This window comes from Neolamprologus multifasciatus, chromosome 6, assembly GCF_963576455.1.
Source record: "Neolamprologus multifasciatus chromosome 6, fNeoMul1.2, whole genome shotgun sequence".
Classification (NCBI taxonomy): domain Eukaryota; kingdom Metazoa; phylum Chordata; class Actinopteri; order Cichliformes; family Cichlidae; genus Neolamprologus; species Neolamprologus multifasciatus.
Genome location: NC_140444.1, coordinates 36,034,377 through 36,060,443, shown reverse-complemented (window position 1 = coordinate 36,060,443; position 26,067 = coordinate 36,034,377). Strand labels below are relative to the sequence as shown.

Sequence of the window (26,067 nt, the reverse complement as noted above, 5' to 3'; positions counted from 1 at the left end):
TCTAACGAGCTGAGCACAAAAGGACATTGTTGCACGTGACAAAAATATGGTGATAAAAGTAACAATCAAACTGCTACAAATATGTAAAGACTATGACTTAAAAGTTATTACAGCACCCAAAAGACGTGTGAAGGTTAATGAAATTGGCATGCTAAAAGCATAGGTAACATGTGCTTATGCAGTGTGCTGTCACTTTTCTAATACATTTGGATAATCAAACACTTTATCCTCTTTGAATCTCTTTGAGGTGAGACATTTGAAATCTAAAGGAAAATCTTTTATTAAATTAATTCAATTTAATTGAACAAAATGTCACACTGGTCTTTAATGTCACCTGTTGGAGTTTTGGACCTCTCCCCCTTGATTTCTAAGATGTTTGAGGGTTTTCTTATGTGTGTTGTCCTTTCCAAATTTCCCCGACAGTGGGACTTGTGTTGACCAGGCCCTTCCATAACCCTGAATGTATTTTTTGGTTGTTGTTGGGAAATTAAAATGGGAATTTTGTGCTGTTCTTGAGAGCACCTCATCTATTTGACAGGTGATCTCTCATTATCCTCAAACACTTTCTGACATGATGTATTCATGGTTAAGGGAATAACTGCAAGCTGTCCTGTTCCTAAAACAGAACATTTACAGCCTTTGACTCATCTGTCCATAGCACGTTCTGTCAATACACCCGGTCTTTTCCTGTATGGTTGCTGGAAAGCTGTAGTTTTCCTCAGAGTTCTTTTTGAATAGCAGATTTTTCTAGTGAAGGTTGGATTCATGCCCCTTTTTTCTGTGTGTACTATTACTCTAACAGTTACAGAGCTACCTGTAGATGTCTTGCTGACATTTTAAGCTCTTGAAGATTAAAGCATCTGCTGTTCTGATGAGTTTGCTTGAGCAAGCAATGCTGTTCAAACTGGACGTCTTTTTTTGTTGTTGTTGTTGCCACACACCCTTTCTCTGGAAGACTGCTCCAGCCATTATAGGCAGGACAGTGTCTGTGAGATGTCGTTATTATTATTTCAAATCACTGTTTCTGGGAACTCGTGTCCAGATCTGCTAATTTTAATAGCAGAAGCTAAGTTGATAGCGATTTGTTAATGATTTAAGGAAAAGATGGGTGTGGGTGTGTTTGAGAATGTTACGTGTTTTTAGACTTTGTGATACAACAAAAATATAAAGTTATAAATGTGATCAAGGTCCAGGCTGCTGCTGAGGGCTGAGGTGATGTTCATATGATTGTGGCCGTTTTACAATCAGTTTAATTAGTAATCAGGTAGCTCTGTCCCTGCTTGCTTCAAATCTTTTCACAGAAACTTTTAAGAACAGTTTCATTTAGTGGAAAACCTTTTGCTTAAGTTCTCATTTCCCTCTTAGATGCTTTGTCGTTCTATTTATAGGAACACAGCTAACCGGTCCTGCTGTGGCGCACTGACATTCTTCAATGCTGAACCACATATCAGCTAATTTTGATCAACTGCAACACTAAACTTCCCTTATAAAACAAAGGTCAACTATCGGCACTGTAAGTGTTTGCAAACTGTATGTGAAAGAGGGTGAGGTCTTGATAAACCTGCTCTGTACCAGCCACAGTGCGTATTCCCCAGAACTGAACAAGTCAGTTGATGACATTCCTCTGATGTCCTTGTCCTCAAGCTTTAATTCATCAAATCAAATACGTGTATGTTTGTTTGTGGTTGGTTTGGTGGCTTTCACTGGAATTTCAAACATTATAATTATTATATGACCAACGCAGGTCCATCAAGAAAAATGTTTTCTCTGAAAGTTGACAGGCCTACACAAACAATCTGACCTCCAGCACATCCTACACATTTGAGATGAGGTTGTTTGAACTGCAGTCATTAACTTTCAGTGTGTTCACATCAACATCACTTTATTGTTTTTCTTTTTCAAAGAGGTCTCAAATATCACCTGCAATGACGAACAGTAATGTGGGAAATTCTTTGATTTAACCTTGTGTTGGGCCAAGTCATCATTAATGATGACCGCAAAAAATACCCCCTGACCCTTTGACCCTATGGTATCAGAATATATGTTTGTTTGTTGTTTTTTAGCTTTTAAAAGGTTTACAGCTGCACGTTAGGGCAGTAGTATGAATCAAGCATTAGACAGCAGACAAAATCTTTAAAACTGATCATTTCTATAGTCGTCCAACTTTCTTAAACACGGGACCGTCTCATGTTTCCACCATCCGTCATACACATGAACTCTGTGCAGGATTATGAAATAACATCCAATGGGATCGTAAGTGGCAGGTTAATTCTTGCCCTTTTGGAATGATTCATTCATTTAACTTTAGCTGTAACAACTCATATTCCTAGATGTACAGTAATTTCCCATAATAGCAATAGAATAATAGTTCTACTACTTTTAATAGGAAATAAGACAACCCCCAAAAAGAACATAAAAACTGGTGTACAGGAAAGAAAAATGGAAACCCTGTTGCTCTTCAGTGAGTAGAAGAGTAACTCTGTAACTATGATCTAACTAACAGTTCAATCAAAGCTCTATTACTCTACACAGTTTCACCTCAGAAGTCTCTCACAACATTTAAACATTTAGAATAACAATCTCAAGGCCTGGATTCTTGACTTTCTAACTAACAGGAATCTGAGTCCAGATTAATAGAACTCGTTTCAATCACAGGGATGTGTGCTTTTGCTATTATTTATCCTGTACATAGCTATGTGCCACAGCAGGTATGGCAACAGGATCATGTTAAAAGTATGCAGATGACCCTGTTGTTAGCTGACTCTAGGACAAAGCGATCAGCTGCAGCACAGTCTGTGATGACTTTGTGAGTGGTGTGATGAGTTGTATGTTCAGGTAAACGTATTCAAGACAAAAGATGCCGTTAAATTTAGAAAATATACACGACAGGTCAAGTTAACTGAAGGTCAACTGCACACTTAACTTTGAAGCAAACTCTGCAGCCGTGTGTGTATTTATTCTTTTTTAAGGCGCCTGACACCTTTGATTGTTGTCTGTGGCTGATGGATGACTCATCTACTGCAGATGGAGTCGAGGAACTTGAACCTGAGCTGTTGTCCTGTGAAGCACACACTCGTGATATTTTTCAACAAAGATTATACGATTTTGCAAAAAGTTCAAAGACTGATAAGTTGTTGATACCAGCAGTAAACACAATAAGCTCTAAAGATTTAGCAGTTTTATACATTTTGGTTGGAACCTGATGTGGAAGTGTTTGATACTGGATGTAGTTCTCCAGTCACTAAACACTTTGTGCAGTGTATATTTTCCTCTGGACTGTAATGCTGTTTATCTAACTAAATTACTGTTGTGTGAAATTTGTATAAAAACGCATAGAGATGATCTTTTCTTGAATATAATTAGAAAGCCCACAAAAAAATAAATGTCAAAGTTTCTGTAGCGCCTACTTTCTGTGGTCCACACAGTGTCATTGTTTTGGTTGGTAGTTATGGACAGCATCATGTTCCTGGTGTAATTAACTTTCACTATTTCTGCTTTAAAGTTATCTTTGCTTTCCGAGTTTGGTTTTCATTTTGCATGGATCAGTAAAGGCTGTAAATGTACCTTTTCCGCCCACACCAAACGTTTTTGACAATTACCTTTGGATCCTTGTTTTGCTTAAATGTTGATGTTCACGCCCTTTAAGACTCAAAACAGGTGAGACAGCTACTGAGTAACAACGTGAAATGCTGGAGAGAAACCAGAAAAACAACAGCTTTATCTGCCATTGTAAGTTTACCTTGAGAGAAAGTATGTGTTAACACTCCCTCTCTTGTGAAATCCGACACAGGAACAGCGACACGGTAACTGCATAGACTGTTCGTGTCTGTACAGATCTGATTGGCTCCAATGATAAATGTGTTTATCCAGCTCTGACAGCACGTATGAAAGTTTAACAAATGTTTTCTTTGGTATAAAACTAACAAAAAAACTGCATCCCCCTCACTAACAACATCCACCCCACTAACAACATCCACCTCACTAACTACATCCCCCTCACTAACAACATCCACCCCACTAACAACATCCACCCACTAACAACATCCCCCTCACTAACTACATCCCCCTCACTAACTACATCCCCCTCACTAACTACATCCCCCTCACTAACTACATCCCCCTCACTAACAACATCCCCCTCACTAACAACATCCCCCTCACTAACTACATCCACCTCACTAACTACATCCACCTCACTAACTACATCCACCCCACTAACAACACGCAGCAAGCAGAGGTGTGGATATGATGAAACTTCACTTCCTGTGCGCAGATTTCCCAGAAGAATTTCCCAAACAAAACAAAACAACATTTAGGTGGCAGGTTGTTGTTGTTGTTGTTTTTTTATGTCCCCTTAGCTCTGAGGGTGTAACCAGGCAACCCTACAATAAGTCTTGATTACGTGATTCAACCATGTAATGAGTGTAAGGGCCACTGATGCAGTCAGGTGTTTCTATTATTGTGTCCACCCCATTTATAGTAATGATGGTAAGCTGAATATTTCTCTCCTTCATTTCTTCGAATTTCTGAAAAGTTCCCAATGAAAAATAAAATCTGACTTCTGGGGGAAAATCCTCTGAACGGGATATATGAAATAAATGTCTCTTTCCTCTTTTTCTTATTTGCAGTTTTACCTCCAACAAACGTGAGAGTGAGCTGCCAAAATGTAAAGGTCTCTGTCGGCTGGGATTACAGAACCAAACCACAAATCTTTAGAGGAACCCTTCATCCATGGTAAGAAAAGAGCTTTTATAATACATTATGTTCAAACTTATTTGGATTTTACTTTGTGTGATAAAGGTGCCTAAATGCACTGCTGTGCTTGTTCTGTTGCTTTGTGCGCTCCAGTTTGTCAGCATTAGTGATGGGTCGTTCGCGAACGAAATGGCTCTTAGAGCCGGCTCTTTGAAGTGAACAACGCGAGCCGGCTCCTTATTGGGAGCCGTGAGGTTTTTTCCTTCTTTCTCTCACCCTCTCTCGCGCCCTTTTTCCGCTAAACTCCGCACGCGCGGCCTGTACTTTGCGCTGGGCAGAGGGGGGAGGGGCGTTAGTTACACTCGCAGCAGCACAGGAACAGAGCCAGAGAGAAAGAGAGTGAGGGACAACAACGTCACATTAGAAAGGCATAGTAATCATCCACTATTTTCAGTTGCAGATGATAAAGGATTCAGAAATCATGCAGGCCCATATGACAGAGAATGTGCATCTTCTTTTTGTTTTAATATTTTAATTTATATTTAATTGTGTTGTGGTTTGCAGTGTTTTGTGTTGTTTCACGTTAAATTTGTTTAAAAGGAAAAAGCTGAAAATTTAAATAGTTAAAAATTTAAAATGTAAATAGTTGTTTTTTGTATTATATGATTTATTTATTACATTTTATGTGGAGTGAATAAATAAAAGTATATTTATGGTGGACCTTAGAGACAAAGCACGTACAAACTCCAAAACACGTAAAAACTCAGAAGCACGTACAAAAGACAACAGAAGTGCTCCAGGTTTCTAGGGCGCAGTGTTGAGCTTTTGTTTCCTAGTGGCTACACAAGCCAGGAAGTATCAACAACCGGATTTGGTGTGTGGTAGTAACAGGTAAATGAACTTTTTTTTTTTTTTTTAATTATTTGAATAAATATGAGTGCTTGTCTATAAATACACAAACAATACACACATGCTTTCAATTGTATAATTTAAGTGATCTGGGTAGCTCTGTTTTGGAAGTTCAGTAAACGCTAGAAATGTGTTTTGGAGTTTGTATATGCTTTGTCTCTAGGGGCCATATATAAACATATATAAATAAAACCACTTTTTTTTAACATTAGTAATTCCTTTTCTGCATAATTTTATATTATTGTTAATGATTAAATAATTAAAGCAACAAAGCAACTTGAAGAGCCGGTTCGGAGCCGAAAGAGCCGGCTCTTTCTAGTGAGCCGAGCCGAAAGAGCCGGATCTCTAAAAAGAGCCGGAAATCCCATCACTAGTCAGCATTAGACTCTGGAAACACTTTTTTATTTTTGAGAAACTTAAACTTTCCTCCACTATATTTAAAGTATTATTCATGGGATTAATCTGTCTTTGTTCTTTTGTTTTTTATTTAGGAATTGTACATTTGAAACCACAGATCACGAGTATGACCTGAGCAACTGTATCTGGAAATCTGGGGATGAGAGATATCTCGGGTTCATGTATGTCACTGTAGCAGCTGTACAGGATGGCATCAAGTCTGAAGCTGAGAAGTCAAATACTTTTTCCTTTTCACGGACAGTCGACACAAAATGTAAGCAATGCTGCTAGTAAACATTTGCAGAGCCTGGTTTAAGTGAGAGAGAGGTGGAGATTAAGCTTAAATATCTCTTCTTCTTCTTAGGTTCTTTAGAGTTCCCTCCTGTAAAACTAGAACTGAAGGAGAAGAAGCTCACAGTAAGTTTCCAGAATCCCCTCAAGTTCTACAAAGAGATGGCACAGAAGGACACGCATGAATACCAAATCGACTTTACAGTTAAAAATGAACAGGTAAGGGGTGGCTGACATATACCGCTGAAAATTGTTGTGTGTTTTTATGTTTTTTGACAAATGAAACCGTGATGATAATTATAAGATGTAGTGATTTCATTTTAAGCCTTGCATATTCTTTATGAGGAAAAGAATCAACACATTAATAAACATGAAAGCTGCATGCCACCTTTTAAGAGACCGGTTCATGTGTTTCAACGTGTTTATTGGTTATAACAGAATACAGTTCCCATGCTCAATCTTTTACGTCAATCATTTGATAAATGCGCAATAAATGCAGGCTATCTGCTCTCCAAAAAGTTGATTCTGTTCATCCGGACGTAGCGTTTTGTGGGAGAAACGTTTTGTCACTCATCCAAGTGACTTCTTCACTTCACTTCACTCCCTGTACCGCTGCTATACTGACATACGCTTCACTTGGATGAGTGACGAAACGTTTCTCCCACAAAACGCTACGTCCGGATGAACAGAATCAACTTTTTGGAGATTTACTTTCCTGGATGATTGAGAATGCATCAAGACAGGCTATCTGCTATTTAATGGACCATGTCACCTTCATGATAAGGCTCAAATGTTTCTCTGGGTCTATACAGATGGGTTTTTTTCTTATTCCTGACAAAATGAGTCTTGATAGTGAAGATTTTGACCAAATTCACATCCTTGTGCTCTGGGAAGCAGTTATGAGTCTGTAAGATCATTTTCAGGAAGCTTTTTGGGATGCAAAAAACATTTTCGTGTCTTTTATTGCAGACAAAAGTTTGCTGGTTGTAAACTACATCTGAAAAATTGAGTGACAATATTAACTGCCTCCTGGAAGAAAATCAAGAATAAATATGTTGTATATTATCTAGTACTTATTTAATACCTGGAGCCAGACATGATTTTCGTAAACACTTGTGGGAGCAATCCATCTGTTGGTAATAACGCACTAATGCGCTACGTGTCACAAACACCATAATCTGCATTATTTCTAGTAATTAACTTGAATAATCAAGACATTAATAAATTCCTCTGTGACTTTCAGGGAGCCTGCACAACGTCATGCACAGATGAAAAAATCTGCCAATGTAATACTGTGTCATTCAAAGAGGGCGTGAAGAAGTGCGTCAATGTGAGCGGATGGTTGTTAGTCAGGACCGGTGCTCAGCAGGTGGTGTTCAAAGAGACAGAGACATGCATGGTATCACCTCCCCAATGTAAGTGTTTTTATTTTTATTTTTTTATTGGAGGTGTGGGACAGAGACTAGTGGTTTTAGGACCAACACAGTTGAGAAACTAAAGGCACAGGCACATCTGTCAACAGGAAGTAGTTCAGTATTTGCACAGGCCTCATGCAAACTCTGGGTGGGAACTCATTCATTCTATTATTGCAATGTGACTAAAGGTCCAGCTATTCATGAATTATTTTTGTACTCTTAGTGATTTGCATCTCATACAATATCCAGATTGTTGGTATACAAACACTGAAACACTGACTTATGTAAACTATATTATTATGGTGACGCCTAACCAGTGTTGGGGAGTAACGGAATACATGTACCGCCGTTACGTATTTAAAATACAAAATATGAGTAACTGTATTCCGTTACAGTTACAGTTTAAAAAGGTGGTATTTAGAATACAGTTACTTTGTTGAAATAAATGGATTACACGGCGGTACTTCCCTGTTTCATATTGTGGCGGGTCAGGACTGTTTGGGTTTTGTTTGGACAGCTACGTTCTGTTGTTCCAGGTGGCAGCGTTACGGTTGCCATGGTTACAGGGTGCAGCTCTCTCTGTGTGTTTCCTGGGTGAGAGAGGCCTTTTTGTTGTTGTTGTGCTAAGCTAATAGGCAGAATGCTACAGATATAGCTCTAAAGAATGTAGCATCATGGGCAGTGTAGTCCGTGCTGCAGGGAGAATGGACTGCCATACACGTTATGTGTCTGTGAGCGAGGGAGGGAGAAAAAGGAAAAGTACCAGCTGTCATCAAGCAGAAACGGGAGCTGGAAGCATGTAAATATAATAATAACCACTGCAGCCAAGAAGAGAGCCTGACGAGCCCAGCTGTAAGTAAACTATTAAGACTCGACTGTACACCGTGTTCGTGTTTTCCTCTGAAACAATAAGTTCCGTTGGAGCAGCCTTTCAACGCCTCTCTCTGTCTCTCGCTAGCAAAGTTGACCCAGACAACAAAGTAAAGCTAGTTTTCGGCTACTAGCCCGACACAGAACCCGAGGTATTAGCCAGAGGTCCCTTTACTACGGTTCGGAGCCGCGGACCTTCAGTGACAGTAATAAATCACAGCAATAGTACATTCACGTAGTTGTAAACAGCATGATAATATATTAAGTAATCCAAAGTATTCAGAATACGTTACTCTCTTTGAGTAACGTAACGGAATACGTTACAGAATACATTTCGGGGCATGTATTCTGTAATGGAATACATTTTAAAAGTAACCTTCCCAACACTGCGCCTAACAGTGTTTGCTGCAAATTAATTTCACTGTTTACCAAAGTTTTCATGAAGCAGACCTAGAAGGAATACTTGGGGAATATTATACTATATTATATATTTAGGGGCATCAGATTTGCATAAAGAGAACAGGTTGGCTGGTTGGGTCACGTTTTAACTGGTCAAACTTTAATGTAACATTGCTGAGATCTGGGGCTTGTTTTTTGTTTTTGGTGCTATACTGGTATGAAAAATGGTCAGAATTTGCTAGCATGACTACATGTTAAATAGATTTCCAAAGGACATTAAGTTGTAGATAAAACATTCTTTTAAGTAGTGTCTGAGATGTTTGAATGCTCTGCTCTGCATTCAGTCATCATAAAGCCATGTTTTCTACATGATTAACTTGATGGGAGGGCATTCAGAAGAGACTCTTTTTGTTATGTAAACACCACAAAAATCAACATAGAAGCTTGAAAATATCCGCTGAGTACTAGAGTTAGGGGTGCAGAATGTCCTGGCAGAACACGTCTCTAATTTGTGAGCACATGTCCTGAGCATCTGTTGCATGTGATCGCACAGCAAGCATCTCACTGGGGGTGGTAGATCGATAGTAACTGCAGGCTGAAGATGTTTAAAAAAATGCAGCCCTGTATGAGTTTATGGGTTGGATTTGTAAATTAGAACCAACTGATGTTGTTTTTGTTTAGTTTGGTTTTAGCTTTACTTTGTGCCTGAATTGACCTTTTGTATGTTTTGTTTTTTTAGTAGGTTTCAATGAGATGATACTCGGAGCTGTGCTGTCAACCTTGCTTTTATTTGTTCTCATTGTGGTAACAGCTTGCATCTGTAAGCTAAAGGCGTGGACATTTAACCCCTCAGATACTCTACCTTCATCTCTGGTAAGGTGTCAAATAAAAAACTAAAATAAAATAAGCAGGACATGATGTTGCTTTAGCTGGGTTTTTTTAACCTTGTGCCAAATGTTTTTTCTGTTCCTGTACCTTGCAGAAGGACAGTGCAGGGAATCAGAGCAAGCATCCACCCAACCCAACCAGACCACACATTAGTCGAATCTCTGTCGAAAGCTTAGACTGCAGTCAGGACGACCCCGAGGAAACTGTTCTTCTCAAGGACACCGGTCAGCCTGCAGACAACAGCAGTGCTGGCTCTGACTACAACCCTAGCAACTCCTGCTACGCAGAGAGACCGCATTTGGACAGCAGCGCTTCTGACAGAAGCGGGACGGATGATGACTCTGGAGACGACTCGGTAAAGACGGAGTGTGTTTCAATTGAAGAAAGGTCTGCTTATGACTGCCCACATGTGATGATGGACATGGGTGGTGGAGACATGGTTACAGGTTACACTGGGAATTAAGTCATGACTCAGGTCATCAAAGGTTAACAATCTAAACCCACCTTTGGGATGTGAGTTTATAACAATATGAAATCTTCACTTTATTTTTGCCTTTTGAACATATTGGGCCAGTGGTTAACACTGCACTGACAGACTTGGTTGTCTCAGGGAAGCAAGCTGGACGTCTTTGTCTTCCAGCTGTTTTCTGTCTGGTTACAGAGGCAGCTAGCTGGATCTCTGCTGGTTTCTGCCCCTGCATCAGATGCAAGGATAATAGACAACTTTTACATACCGTCTTTTAATCTCTGCTGAACATATATGTCTATATATAAAGTGATCTGGCACAATATTAAAATCACCTGCCTATTATTGTTTCGGGCTCAGCAGTGCTATGTGACAGTGTTTCCTTTCACTGTGGAGTGGAGCTTCTCTGCTTTGTGCTTTTTTCGCTACATGCTGCAGAGAAGTGATCAGTCTGGACTTTTTTCAGTGCAGTGAGGTGACTGACTGATGTAGATAAATCCAAAGGAGGTTGTTGGAATATTAACTACTACTTTGATCCATTGAAAGCAGTTGCAGTGAAAGGTGCAAATATCTACTGATTGTCAGGGGCAACCATATTATCCAATCTAAAAAAAATATAATGTATTTGCATCTTTTTGTATTGTATTGCTTCCATTAATTTTCTAAATTTGTGTTGGGGCTTATCAAAGCAGTGTCATAGCGTGGCTGGAGCCGATACCAGCCGACGGTGTGTGTAAGACATTTGGGACAGGAGCGTCCGTCCATCTGGTCTCTTAACTTTATATCTAAGACAGTGGAGCCTGTCTGAGACTCACCCTGGGGGAAAGTCTGTCACGAGGCCAGTAGCTCAAATAAAACCCAACTATCTATAACAGGATAAATAAACATGATTGTTTTTCTGTCTTTTTGTTGTATTGACCCTTAAACACTCTTAAAAATGCTTTAGAGCCATTGTAAGGGTTTTGCATGAATAGTCAGAGATAAACCAGGGATTTTCCACTCCTGACAGCAGAACTGCAGGTGTCACAACTACCTTTCAATGCTGCTGACGGTGCCACACCTGTGCTGCCTGTTGTTTGGAAAAACTGCAGCCGGCAAAACCTGCTCTGTAGGCCATGGGTTAGTGCCTTTCTTCTGCTTGCCTCATAGGCACGCAGGATTGTTGTTTACTTCAGGGTTGATGTTTTGTTTTTTTCTATGATGTGGGAAGTGTAAAATATTGTTGTATTAAAGGTATTTTTGTACAGCTTATATGATCATATTCTCTTTAAAGGTTGGACACTGGAATGATTTTTTAATTTTTTATGTGCATTGACCAAGAATGTTTGCTTCCAGCATCACTAATAACATGAAAACGTATCAAACATGAGTTTTTCCTCTGACTGAAACATGTAGGCCTGCTCTCTCCTCTTTATTGCATAACAAGAAGGAATGTAAACACATTTTATCCTGTGGGGATGAGACGGCACGTTAAAATCGGCAGGAACCCGGAAAATTGCTTCTGTCTTGTTTTGATCATTTATTCAGAACTTTTATGATTTTATTGCCAGCAGTGACGACTGTTTGTGGCTGGGTGTGACTTGAAGTGTTCCAGTACAAATCAAATGTAAGGGGATGCATTACAGGTGAAAAGAAGGAAAGAATTTTCTAATATAACTATTAATCTTCCATTGTGGATTACTTAAAGTAAGAATATTTGTAATATCTATTTTCTGAAATGTAATGATTTTGCATTATCATACATATTTCTTCCACGACACTATCCTGACCAGATACAGTGCTTTTTTTCATTTTGCTCATATTTTAGTGTAAATGCTAACGTCAACAGTTGCCATGCTTTTTATTAATAAATTGAGTGGATTGCTGTTGAAGTGGACATTTGAACTGGCCAGAAAATGTGTTTTTGTATTTTTTAGTTTTTGTGAGCATTATTTAAGTTTATATAATATCACATTGAAACTTGCCAGGATAACTTCTTCGATTATGATCCAACCCACAAAAGTAAGAAATACTGGTGGTTGCTGTCATGTTTTATTTAAACTCAAGTCATATATTTGGATAAAAACACCAAGGGTCTTACTTGCTCACTAACTTGCTAAGGTTAAATGACTAAGTTACATGCATAAATTGTAGGGTACAATCAAATACGGTAGAAAACACATAATCCTGCTAATTAATAGACTAATAAAAAATTGAACTACTACTCCAAACTGAAGCAAAAATGTCTTGAACAGCAAGCAATCATTTCTTTATATGTTTAAAATTCTTCAGACTCATTTATTTTAGATCATGGTTCATTAAAGCTTTAAAAAGGCAACACTATGCAAACAACTTGGCAAAGAAACCATTTAAAACGTTGTCTAGGCACTAGTAAAATACTTTTTTTTTGCACCACTCGGGTGATTTCCTAAGAGCAATTAGCCAATAACTTGCCATATTTCAGCATGATGTGTTCTTGGAAAACAAAATACCCGCTCCTTTTGAGAAACTGAACAAGTGACTAAACCAACGTGACAGGCCTGAAAAGCTTATCTGCAGATCAGCAGATGAACCCATGTAAAAGTAATGTGGTAGTTCAGAGCAGGTTAAACTGGTTTGCAGTTCAGTGGTGACGTTTACAGTAACGTAGTAGGTTGAAGTGCTGCGTGGTGTTCACTGTCAGTGTAACAGGGAACATGTAAATTTTAACTGATTATTCAGTCGCCTTCATGTATAAAGACAGCATGATACATGATCTGCTCTAATCCTGTCGAAGTCAATTAAATCTGGATGTCAGAGCAGCACAGCTGATCACAGCCTGCATATAAGAAATCCACTGGCCCTATAGAAATAGAATCAATAGAAATTACTGCAACTTAAATCGAAGTGATTTTTTTCTTCGCCATACCCACTTTAACTCCTGACTTTAGTCATTTTTCTGTTTAAATATGAAGGCAGAGACACTCGTCTACAAAGAGCCTTTTTTTAATTTCCTGTTTTTCTCTGCTTGTGTTTCACAAAACTTTACTTCAGGCTGAATCTCACATTCCACCAGTAAAGATGTGAAATTGTTGCAGGTTAGGTGTTTAAAGTGACAAAATAAAAAATAAAACTCAAAACCCTCTAAATTGTTGTTTGTACTCCACCTCGTTATCCTTATTTGTTGCTCACAGCTCAGTTTAGACACGTGGCTAGCAAACAAGTTGCCATAGCAATGTTAGTAAAATTTGTGCTGCAGCTGATCCCTGTTTTGCTTGATGGGCGTCAGAGCTCATCTCTGTTTGAAGAGGAGGACAGCACTTTCTCCTGTTTCAACTACAGAGCTTCATCAGCCCCTGCTGGTGATTAGTTGGATCTACAAAGCACAGAAGGACTTAGTCTTGTGTAGCAATCAAACAGTTTAATTGTATTGATGTTGGTTTTTTCTTTTAATTATGCTAAATGTGTCGATATCTCAGCCCTTCAGTGAACACCTATGAATTAGTACAAAATGTAAAGTTTATGAAATGCACAAAAGATAAACATCTTGTATTTACAGTAATAGTTTAGAGATGTGTTAAATGTGTATCTTGAGTTCGATAAAGCTTATGTGCCTGTGCACAATGTAAGCTTATTTCATAACATCATATAGTGACCAAATTACTCTGATTATAATCATAAAAATGCTCAGAAACTACTCGTACAAACTCGGCTCTTCAGACCGGACGCATCTCATTCACTATGAGACAAACAGGCTCATAAGAAAGTATCTGTACAACTAAAATGCAGACCTGTTAAACATTATATACAGTGTTTTTTTTAAATTGATGATAATCATATCTAAGCAGCATATTAATTTTATTATGGTTAACACAGAATCATCCACCTTATCACCTGTGGTAAAAGTACAGCATGACAAGACTTAAAGAAAGAATCTCAAAAACCTGGATTAAAGTATTTTTAATAAAGGCGCAAAATTCATATTTGACAGGCATGACTGAAGCGTGACAGCCTGTCCTTCAGTATTCCTTCAACAGCACGATATCCTGAGCCGGATTACTGGAGATGAAATTAAATTTTTGCTCTTTCCTGAATGAATTGGATGATTTGGGGAAACCAAAACTTCCCGACACCCCCCTCCTCTCATTTGCCATGATTTCCTGTTCTGTCATCCACTGAGGTGAAGAGCAACATGTGACCAGTTGAAAAGTCAGTGTAGGCACAGGCCTGGCAGGCAGCTGCTAAAGCTTCAGGCCTTGAACATTTGTCCTCAGGTTCAACATTTGCTTCTCCTGTCGGGCTTTTTCCTCCTTGAATGCGATTTTATTGGCTTTCTTTTCAACTCTTCTTTCCTAAAGAAAAATACAATAAAATAAAAAATATCAGGAATCAAAATGTAAAACTGATATTCTACAAATGTCTTCATGGCATAATCACAGCTTCCATTCTGTGGGAAGGCTTTGTAACATCACATATTTCATCATTAAAATAAATAAATAAATAACTGAGCCTAGTCAGCACAGGATACCAAAGTATTTACCCCAGTTTGCACTTGGATTAGACTCATTTCAATGACTTCTTCAGCTCGTTAATCTTTGGCTGGGTTAAAGAATTAGACCTTTGTCATTCTGACTGTCAACAAATTCCAAGAAAAGATCAAAACCAACATTGACTTATTCCTCAATAATCTGTCTATCCCCAAACAGGCTCCTCGCTCTCAATTTTTATAAATACTTCATAAACACTTGGTCTAAAAAAACAGCTGGTCAGTGCAGTTTTATTCTGTTAAAAGGAGAATATTTTCAGCAGTGTACTAATCCACATTTGGGGCTCAGCAGTACAGAGAGACTAGGTCAAAATTAACTCATGCTGATGATGGAGACCTCGCTGACCTGCTCGTGTCAGGTCACAGGTGGTGTGATTTCATCATTTGGTTCCAAACTGTTCAGAGGCAGGGACAGACTTCCTCACCTTACGTTCTTCCTTGATAGCCTGTTTCCTGGCCTTCCTCTCTCCTGTGCTCTCCTCTTTGCTTCGAGGCTGAGCGGAGACACGAGGCAGGTCTGTGTCGTTAATCCTCGTCATGCGCTCTGCCTGCTTGGCTGTGAGGCCTCTGGCTGGGAGCACGTCTAGAGGGATGCCCGTCTTACTGGAAACGCGGATCGGCTTTGGCTAAAGACAGAGAGAATTCAATTCAGACCACACGTGAATAAACATAAATAATAAACCTTAAAAAAATGACTCAAACACATTTTCTAAGCGTTTTTATAAGAGCCTAGCCCAGCTGTCTCGCTCTAAGACAGCTGGGATAGGCTCCAGCACCCCTACGACCCTGAAAAGGATAAGCAGAAGCAAATGGATGGATTCATAAGTCACATTACTGACAACAACCACAGGATTAAAATGAAATAGATTCAAGAGTTTTTCAGAATTTTGAAGCGTTTTCAGTGGAGAGACCACTAAACATTTCTCGCTACGTCCAGATGAACCGAATCCACCTAATAATCAGGAAGATCGAGCATGCACGGCTATATTCCCTAACATTTGTAAAAAAAAAAAAAAAAATTCCAGTCTTTGTTTTTTACCTTTTGAGGTTCTTCGATGACTTTGGGTCTGTTATACATGTTGGAGTATGTACCTGGAGGAGAAAAGAAATGGATAAAAAGATCATCTGTAGAATAAAGATATTACACTTCCCACCACTACTGAACAATAAATTCAACCAACACCATAAAGTAATCTCAACACAGTTTGTTGGAGCTGCACTCATCCAAAAGCAAGACTTCCAAAATAATTGTTTTACATTATTTTGCACAAGTCTGTAGATTCTCACTGTTGTACCATCTCAGACATCCTGCCAATGATCTGAGCCAAAGGTCTCATATTTGATCATCACTCCATAAGACCTGCCACTGATTTTCAGTCCAGTTCTTGTGTACTTTGGCTTTTCTTCACATTTTTTGACAGCCATCCTTCCACTGAATCCAGTTCTAATGAGGCTAAAAACTAGATGGTTCAACATAGGAGCCAGATGCATCATTCAGGCCTTTGTTGTGCTGTTGTTTCCTTTGTTGTTCACATGTCCTTTTCCCTTAAGATATTAAAGGCACTGCTCACCACACTATGTCATACCAAGTTTTGGCTGATTATGCTTTGAAAAATCACGCTGCTGGTACAATAAATATTATTTTATGCCTGTCAAACTGTAGTATCTATGGCATTTTTGTAAATGCAACTAAAGAAATGGGAAGTTGTTTCTTTGAAAAGGCTTGTAGTGATTATATCTTTAGGCAAGAAGCAACATGCCTAAAGATATCATCTGAAGCACTTTTGTCATTTCATTCCTTCAGTTAGGGGAATTTTATAGTCTTCAATGCTTCACAGGTCAGTGTTAAATTTCCTTTTCTTTTTTTTTAAACCACCGGCACGTCAGCAGGGCCATTTCACAGCTCCTTTTAAATGACTGTAACTCTGTCAGTAAGAAGAGAAGCTGAGCTTTACAGGGATATTTGGTTTGTCATGGTAGCACAAAGCATTCACAAGGTAGTGCTGTCTGAAGACAGGGAAATCAGCTCTGCCTACATTTCACCATGTGCGCTTCACATTACTCATTTAAATGGTTCCTGAACAAATGATTTTGCATCACCTGGGTGATAAAGGGTTCAGAGGCTAAACACAAAAAGACATTCCTATGAAAATGCTCATGTACAATCACTGAAAATGAGTGAAAAACTAAAGAAACACTTAGAAAACCATCAGAGAATCAGGAGAACTTGAAAAATTACATAAAAAAGTGGACGTGAAATACAAAGAAATGAGGGCTCAAGACTTTTACGCAGTAATATTCTGCATTTAAATATCTCTGGAAAGATAAATGTGTTTGTTTGTTCTCCCGAACGATGTCACAGATCAAGAAATCTGTTTAAAATGTTAAAAACTTGGATGAATAAAAGAGAACTTTACATAACATGATATAAAAACTCACTGATGATTGTTTCACAGTCCCACTTCTCTTCTGGAGCTTCAACAACAACGGTTTCCATCTCTTCTTCTTCATCCTCATCTTCCTCCTCCTCCTCCCTCACAACAGGAAGCCCTTTGGGACCTAAATCTTCCGGCCTCAGAGACCTGATCCACAAAACAGAGGGGAAAAAACCCACACACATTAATCAAATAGATAATTTAAAGCCGCACCACTAAAAGAATGAAATATCACTCACTCCTTCTCTTTCTGTTTGAAGTAGTCTTTGAGGACTTCATCCAGACGAACACTGTCTGGTTCGATGAACCCTTCCAGCTCAGTGTTGTCCAGCGCACCGATCTCATCATCATCAAATTGTTCATAAAACTGAAACGGCACCATACAGGAAGTGTGAGCTTTCATGTAGTGTGAAAAGACATAAGCTGAGTCCCAAAACGTCGGCTGCATCCTCCGGAGGCCGCATTTGAAGGCCGATTACGTCACAGCCAGGCGACGAAGGCTGTCCCAATCAACTCCTTCAAATGCGTCCTTCATTTCCCCGAATTTGAAGGATGGGTCGTGTGTGTCCTTCGTGGCACACCATATCCCAGAATTCATAGCGCGGCCCAGCCAAATTTCAGCTGCCAACAATGGCGGCCGCTACTAAGTTTTAAAATTACTCTTATTAATCTTTCTGGGTCACAAAATAAACTTTTAACATATTTTAAGGCGAGAAAGTACCTGTGTAAACTTCAAATATCTGCTCAGTTTATCAAGACATCGCATATTTGCAAAAGTGTGCCGGAGTAAATCGGTTTGGCTGAGATCAAAGTTATTAGATTAAATAAAACTTTATTAATCCATCGGGTTGTTCCTCCGGGATTTTCACACAGCTGAATAAACGTTAAACAGAAAACTGATTAAACAGAAGTGTGAGACGGTTGAGAATTTACGCCAGTGTCCTGTTATATTTTAGATAGCAAGGAGCAGACGGACGAGTTTATAAAACTCCACCGACACAGCGGCGACGCAAATCTGAAGGCTAGACCGTCCCATTTCACAGCCTCGCACTTCCGGCCTTCTCGGTCTTTGAAGGACCCGGCCCACGTAGGCCGCGAAGGCCGGGTCCTCCGAAGGATGCAGCCGACATTTTGGGACACAGCGATAGAACTGAAATAACAACAGAAAGGAGCACATTTACTTCTTTTGTGTTCTGTGAAGCACATCAGCACCCAGCAGTCGCTCGTTACACACCAAATGCTCTGAGGATGTGATCAAGGCCACCGGGTTTTCTCTCTTCAACTACTGAACATTTGAAATCAGTACTTAACTTTCTGTAGTTGCACTCTGTTTATCTCAGGTGCTTCATTTGTCACTTTTACATGAAGATGGGGAGAGTTCCTCACAGAGAAAAGACTCGAATGCAAAAATGTTCACCTTTTCAAAGCGGTCGTCCAGCAGGGTGAGCTGCTCGTTCCTCCTCATCACAGACGATGTCAGCGAGTACTCAGTGAAGCGACTCTTCGTCTCCTCGTCCATGAACAGAAACTCTCGACCGTCCGCTTCCGCGTCCTCGTTGCTGGAAAAACCGCCTTCAGAGTCAAAGTCGCCTTCCTCATCTGTGTCCTCCCACTCGTCATCATCATCATCATCATGACCGTCTCCTCTATCACAGGTTACACAAATACAAACAATTACAACAGGATATGACAGAATTTTTGCACTGTATTAAATATATTCATTAGGTTAAATATATTAAATACTGGCTGTGCCAGCTAACATCTACATGCACTCTGAACACAGGGCTCGCAAAATCGCTCGACCAAAATCTATCTCAGCCCCGCCCGTCGGATAGATTTTGGTCGCCCGACCGGAGATATCGCTAGCACCGGGACGTCGGGCTAGCGATTTTGCGAGCCCTGGACTTCCTGTTCTATTCAAAATGGATTGAGATACAGCTCAAGTTTTAGATTGGGGTGTTTTGATGATCAGAAAATACTTTTCTGATTGTGTTATAAAAGTTAAGGCACCAAAAGTCACATTTAAACAATGTTGCTGTAGCGAAAATGAATTTTTAGGCATAGAAATCAGCCTTGCAGTTACAGTTTCATTCGGGCTTTACAAAAGTCTCTAAATGTCTAGAATCACAAATCTGGAATAATCTTGTTTTTATAAAATACATAAATAACCTTTGAGGAATAAAAAGAAAATTTTGACTATTGAAATTCTTACTCCATGTCCACAGCTCCAGTCCCACTGTTTGCTCTGATGATGAAATCATCGTCCAGGATGTTGTTGGGGTTCTCAAAATCAAAGTCATCGTCGAGCGCAGCTACAATGTCCGGATCCATGTCGAGCCGGGGTCCTGGAGGAAAATGTATAAGACAGTTTCACTGTGACGTCAGGAGCTGAAGGTTGGTTTTAGGTTGCATCACATGTTAGAATTAACACATTATCTTTAATATGAAACAAAGTATATTTATGTAAATGTCTATATTATTATAGTGAAACAAAATTTTACACAAAGTATCGATGTATTGAGCTCTACGCTGTGCTCACTTTACTGCAGAAGCAGAAACGGGTCACGGAGAGGGGTTCGTGTGGGAGTCGTAGCCTGTTGGTTTCTACTGTTAACTGAAATTATGAGACAGTAGTAAAGTAAAGTAACGAGTAGTATAACGACCGTCTTTCTCCAGGGAGTAATTAAGTAACATACTGCATTACCTTAAAGTATTCCGTGTATCATGTGTTATAACTTTATTTTTATCAATGACCAGAACAAAGAGGGGAAATAGCAGACAACATGTAATTAATTTGCATGAATGTAATGTCTTTCATATGTTGCGTAGAGATGGTGGCGACTCTCAAAGTGGAGCCAATGAGAATCGATAAGTGATATCGATAATGGAATCGCTAAATTCTTATCAATTCTCATCTCTAGATATGACACCACAAACTGACTCCCACCACATGACTCTGCAAATAATTTTTGCATATTGTGTTGTAATTTGCATGTTTGACAAGCACGGATCTAAAACAAATGTAAGTTCAGCAACACTGATCAATCTAATAAACTTAAACCTGCTCCATCCTTCCTATTCTGGTATTTTACAGAGTACTTAGCAGAAATATTAAGCAACCTAACTAATAGGGTTGCAAACTCCCAGCAAAAAAAATAGGGAACCACCCCCCACCCTCCACCTCATGATGCTTAATTGACGTAATCAACTTTAATTTGATGCAGTGTGGAAAAAAAATGCACAAAAATCAATTATTTTTCAAGAATAATTAAATAGATTCAACATCTTTCTTCAACAGAATTGCAGACTGCACAGATGGTACTTTCCCCAAGGAAAAAGTAGTATAGCTTACTAGGGTATATTAGACTTAACAGTTACTATATACAGTAATGGACTTCTATACATTTTACATCAGATTAAAACTTTGGGTGTAAGATTCAGATAATTATTTATTAAAAACTAGACATTTTAAATGAGAATAAAAAAGAAAAGTATGTCTTTGTGCCCCCTTTTCCCTGTTAATGCCCTATCGGCCCCCCTGGCTAAACTTTGCTAGATCCGCTCCTGCACACTTACCAGCCGTCAGCTACGTAGAAAAGCATCCTGGTGTAGAAAGTAATAATAAATAAATTCTAACAACAGCTTATCAAGGTTAAACGTGCTGCTGTTGTTCAGCCGCTGGTTTCCTCTTTCTGGTGCGAAGTGGGCCAAAAACGAAGCAGAGAGACGGACTCTCGACAGAAAAGACGATCAGCTGATCATTGATCAGTTTCACGATTGAAGTAGCAGCAGGAGAGGGAGGGAGAAGGTTGTTAAGTTCTAAGCAAGTTTTAAGCAAGTTTTGTGAGGTGCTTTTCTGATATTTAATGGATCGATTACATTTTTTATTTCTCTCCGATATCCGATCCAGTAATTTAGGTCAGTATCGGACCGATACTGATACGTAATATCGGATCGGTCCATCTCTAGTAATTAGTGTGGCAAATCTTGAGCGACAACATTCAGACAGTATTTAATGATGATTTATATCCAAGTTATTAAGATAACTATTCTTTTAGAAGCTTGATAAAAGGTCCTAAAACACTTTATTCCATTTTAAGTGATGGGTTGTTTACCTGAAATGGGAGCAGCTTTGTTCAAAAGTCCCACCTTCTCTTCAAACTCTGAGGCGAACACTGAAGAAGGCAGGTTGATGGAGGCGGCCTGCTCGTTGAACAACACAGGGATCATTTTAGATCAATTCCTCAGAGTAACTAGATGATGCACAAGTCTGTTAAAAATGTTTCACAGCAACTCACAGGATTGTCCTTGTGCACGATTTTTCCCCCCTCATTCTCCTCCTCTTCATCTTGGAGGGAAAGAGGCTGTCTGTCAGAGTACACGAGCTCAGATGGGCCCGACGCCTCCTTCAGGTGCTGAAGGTAGTTATAATCATCATCAAAGAATACGCCAAATTTCCGCTGCTCCTCACGCCTCTTCTCCGTTTCCACCTAAGCAACAACAAACACATGATCACAGCATCACATTAACAAGGCATTTCTGAAATGAAGTGAAATATTAGCCACCGGGTCGTAGCCCCTTTAGTTTGACCAAAGGAAATCAGAGCAGAAGAACGTGATTAAACAAATACAAAAGAAGAAATAACAACTCTAATTATGACAAATGACTTTGCTGATTCCTTTTTAATTGTGAAGTCCTGAACAGTTTAACCCCCTTTAGGGTTCTTAAAAACCAATAAAAGATAAAAACAGCTATAAAATCAGACATTAAACACACATCCTGTGAACATGAGTAAAAAGACTTATGATCAGAACAGCAAGGTTGTACCTTTGTGGCAGGCAAGAGGACATGCTGTGGCGCTTTCTCATCTGCAGCCAGAGGGTCCTTTTGACTCCTGTGGACGAGGTGAAAGGTCACAGCCTTCTTCTTGTCAATAAATGCCTTCTTCTTTCGATGGGGCTGAAAGAAACAGAAAATAATTTAATTCTTCTTCTTTCCTTTTTTTTTTTAAACTAGACTTATGCCAAGCAAGACACAAGCATGTTCAAATCTATCTGATTTAAGATGATCGTGAAAGTAACAATATGCTGAAAAGGCCTTGAGTCACTCTTCCTTCTTTAAATTTTGCTAATAAAATTGGAAATAGGTGCAGGTTTTTATTGAAACAAGTGCAAACACACTCGGAAACACACCAAGAAGGTGCACACAGGCTTTTCTCCCTGCTTCCCTTCTTTCTGAGTGGCTTCTTACATCCATCCTTATTACACTGAAAACAGTAAGTGGACCACCTGAAAGGTTAGATGATAATAATAATGGATTGGATTTATATAGCGCTTTTCAAGGCACCCAAAGCACTTTACAATGCCACTATTCATTCACTCTCACATTCACACAAGAGATGCATCTCTTGTTTCAGGCATTTATTAGATTTTCACCATTTTCTTAAGGGCATGACTTTCAGAAACTGTTGATCTGATGTAGTGTCTACAGATACAATTTAAAATTGGTTCTTTCTGCCAAGATGCCAGTTTTGTGTAGTCAAAAATGTGTTTCATCCTTTGAGTGAAAAAGCAGCCGGAGAGAAACTTTGAAAGACTTCTGAAAGCCTAAATGCCCATTACTCAAGACCTCTTTCAACAATACAACAAAGTCTGGCTGATTCGAAACAAAATATAAACAAACTAGAGCTGATTCAATGCTCAGTACTGTATTACAATACAAATACAACACCGTGGGGATCGTCACGCAATAGTGTTCTCAATAAGCAAACGTAACACGGATTCCTTACGGGCTGGACTGGACTGGGACAAAAAATCGGCCCGGGCATTTTGACTAGAGACCGGCCCACCAGGTGTTATAGGAAAAACCATAAAGCCTTTGAATGAAAACAAACGCTGTTGTCACAGTGATGGACACTGTCTTGTTGGTTTATATGTATCAATGTAATAAACTTAAACCTACACCATCCTCCCTATTCTGGTATTCTAAACAGTACCCGAAAGTAGACTGCTGGGTTGAGTTAACCTCCTGAACTATCTACAACACATGGTGAAAACCTGAAATTAAGACAGAGAAGACTAGAGGTGAGACATGATCATTACTGATTACTGAGGACAGATTTAGATATATTTTCATAAACCATTCATTTGCCACATCAATAAACAGCATGGCAGGGCAAAATATTTTTTCTAACATGGCAACCTTTAAAAAGTGAAAGGAGACAGAAAGACAGGCGAGAAAGAATAAAACTTAATTGACTTTTTGATGGCATTTTACACACAGTAAAATTTTGTTTGTTTGTTTTAAAGACTTGTTTTTACTTCAGTCAACTAATATGTTTTCCCCTCACCTACCTACCTACCTTAAGTTTTTAATCCTACTGTAGTTAACACCTATAACAACTTCGTTTTGTAATGTAGTTGCTAATGCTGTGTGAGATGCCACTTTATTACTTACGTCCAACTCTTTGAGCAGGGTACAACAAACCGCTGACAATGTTTTAGAGACTCTTTTAGATCATTTGAGTTCATGGGTAAACTCTCTAGCTCACATGAATAGGATTAACAAGACACTTTTTATTTAACTTATTTTTAAGTTTTCAATGTCTACTTCTAATTATAAAGCTATCACAACCTCTCGCTAATCAATTTGTTTTACCAGTTTCTTGGGGAATTGGCACGTTAGCCACTGCTAGCTAACAACATTAGCTGCCTTAGCCTAGCAATATCTTACCATTTTGTTATAGAGTCTCTCCTGTTTTCCGACGGGTCAAGCGAAAAGGTCTTCAAATCTCGATTCACGGGTAGCTGCTACAACATGTAACCGTTTGAATGCTCACTCTTTCTCCGTTGTTTATACACGCTGCCTTCACCTTCACCACGCTGATGCTACCATTACTGGAAAGAACCATTACCAAGCCTAAGGGGGTTATAGGCATCGATATGAAAGCACTGATATGCTACGATAAGGTTTTCTTTCCCACACAAAATAAATAATGTTGTAAAATATTTAAAACTATGTTTATATTTATAATATTATTCGTGATTCCTGCGTGTCATGTATGTGTAATTTAATTCCACGACATTATGGAGTTAGTATATTCCAATATTTTTTTCCCCACGCAACTTTATTTATATAGTGCCGAAAAACAAAATTATTTTTCGGTCCTTTAGGGGTCGCCACAACGTATTATATGTGTTAGTGATGAGCAAAGGAAGTTTTTATGAAACACTGAAACGTTCAAAGCATTTGTGCCATTTGTATCAAGGTTTCAAAACAGTTTTACGTGTCTCCACAGTGACATCTGCTGGACACAATGTGCAGACAGGTGTTCTCAATAGTGCACTTACTATATCGACAATTATTATTAACACTTGTTCTGGAGAAACCACCGTACAAGCAAAAAGAAAAAAGAAAGACAGAAAAGAAAAGAAAAATGCTGTTATCGTTGAACAATTCGTTTCAGCAAATACGATTAAATTCTCATGTTAAAATACACAAGGCTTTTTCATGTACTAAATAATTCAGTGCAACGCACGACAAACCAATTTATAAAGAACTTTAAAAAAAGATGGCTATATCTATTGATGAACAGGTTTTCAGCTTTTTTGAGGCTGAGCTGGCTTCATTTCTAGCAATTTCCTTGAATAAGAAACATTAATCTTCTACTCCAGCGGTCCCCAACCCGCTGGAGTAGAACCAACCCGGTACCGGTCCGTGAGTCATTTGGTACCGGGCCGCGAGAGTTGAGGCTCAGGTGTGAAATGTATGGTTTTCAGGGTTTTTATCGGTTTTCAGCGTTATTTTGTTATCGTTTTTATCGTTTACTCGGTTTTCCTGGGTCTTTTCATGTGTGTTATGAATAAATCTTCTTTTTCTCGTTACCGGTACTAGTTTTATTTTGTTGTATTTATCCGCGACACCTTAAAGGCCGGTCCATGAAAATATTGTCGGGCATAAACCGGTCCGTGGCGCAAAAAAGGTTGGAGACCGCTGTTCTACTCTACTCTGTGCTCCACCCTTTGTTCAGTATTTGAATAATCTCCACCTTGCTTCGGCTCCAAACCACACATTAGGTTTCACTACCGTTAAGTAAACCTGCTTTTTCACTCTTGCTGCTGTCCTTCTGTAACCAGTCAGCCTCGGCACTATTTTCTACCTGTACTCTCTTCTTCAGTGTCTGTTGCTTTGTGTGGTTGCGACTCTGTCTCGCATACCTTCACATACGCAGGTATGCTTCCATCTTTTTCACTACAGATCACAAAGCTGTCAAACATCGTTGTCAAGCTGCCTGACCTCGTCTGTCAGCCTGTTCATCACCACTGCAAACAAGAAGTAGCTCACAGCTGATCCCCTTACCGACCTAGCAGTCACTTCTACTGTCTCACTGTCATCATACATGTCTTGCACCATCCTCACATACTTCCATACATCCTTGTGCCACTGCTGACTTCCTAAAGCAGCTGATTTTCAAATGAAGGCACAGATATGCCCTCAGTATGTCTTTAAATTTCTTTATTTCTTTCTTGTGTATAAAATTATTGAGGAAACATGAATGAGACACACTGTATGCATTCTCCACAGCTCCATCAACACACACTGTAGTTGATACTATAAAGTAATATTTTTTATTGTGTGTGTGTGTGTGTGTGTTAGCTGAGTCATATTTCAGTGACTGTTTGGTTGGTGTGACCACACCTTCATTCAGTTCCACACGTACAGTTTGAGTCGTTGCGAAAGAATCCCAACAACACAAGAACTGAAAGCTGTCACTCCACTGTCACAATATCTCACACAATA

General features: G+C 39.2%; 2 protein-coding genes across 4 annotated transcripts in view; one reads left to right on the top strand and one right to left on the bottom strand.

Annotated features, from left to right (window-relative positions):
• Positions 1-26,067, top strand: part of ifngr1 (interferon gamma receptor 1) — a 136,702-nt gene that overhangs the window by 520 nt on the left and 110,115 nt on the right. Inside the window, exons 2-7 of one of the 3 annotated variants that reach the window (XM_085164155.1) lie at positions 4,629-4,734; positions 6,096-6,274; positions 6,365-6,510; positions 7,535-7,706; positions 9,715-9,848; positions 9,958-10,338. In XM_085164155.1, the coding sequence (XP_085020281.1) occupies positions 4,629-4,734; positions 6,096-6,274; positions 6,365-6,510; positions 7,535-7,706; positions 9,715-9,848; positions 9,958-10,326 (1,106 nt within the window). In that variant the 3' untranslated portion in view covers positions 10,327-10,338. Of the gene's footprint in view, positions 1-4,628; positions 4,735-6,095; positions 6,275-6,364; positions 6,511-7,534; positions 7,707-9,714; positions 9,849-9,957; positions 12,760-26,067 lie in introns of those variants that run through there. The other 2 variants (XM_085164156.1, XM_085164154.1) reach the window with 2 other exon arrangements.
• ltv1 (LTV1 ribosome biogenesis factor) lies at positions 14,233-24,189 on the bottom strand. The gene is made up of 11 exons (XM_085164151.1): positions 24,001-24,189; positions 22,096-22,227; positions 21,567-21,758; positions 21,384-21,471; positions 19,481-19,613; positions 18,686-18,914; positions 17,508-17,635; positions 17,273-17,415; positions 15,873-15,925; positions 15,259-15,459; positions 14,233-14,639 (listed from the first exon to the last, which is right to left on the bottom strand). The coding sequence occupies exons 1-11, from the start codon at positions 24,001-24,003 to the stop codon at positions 14,529-14,531; spliced, it is 1,413 nt and encodes a 470-aa protein (XP_085020277.1). The 5' UTR covers positions 24,004-24,189; the 3' UTR covers positions 14,233-14,528.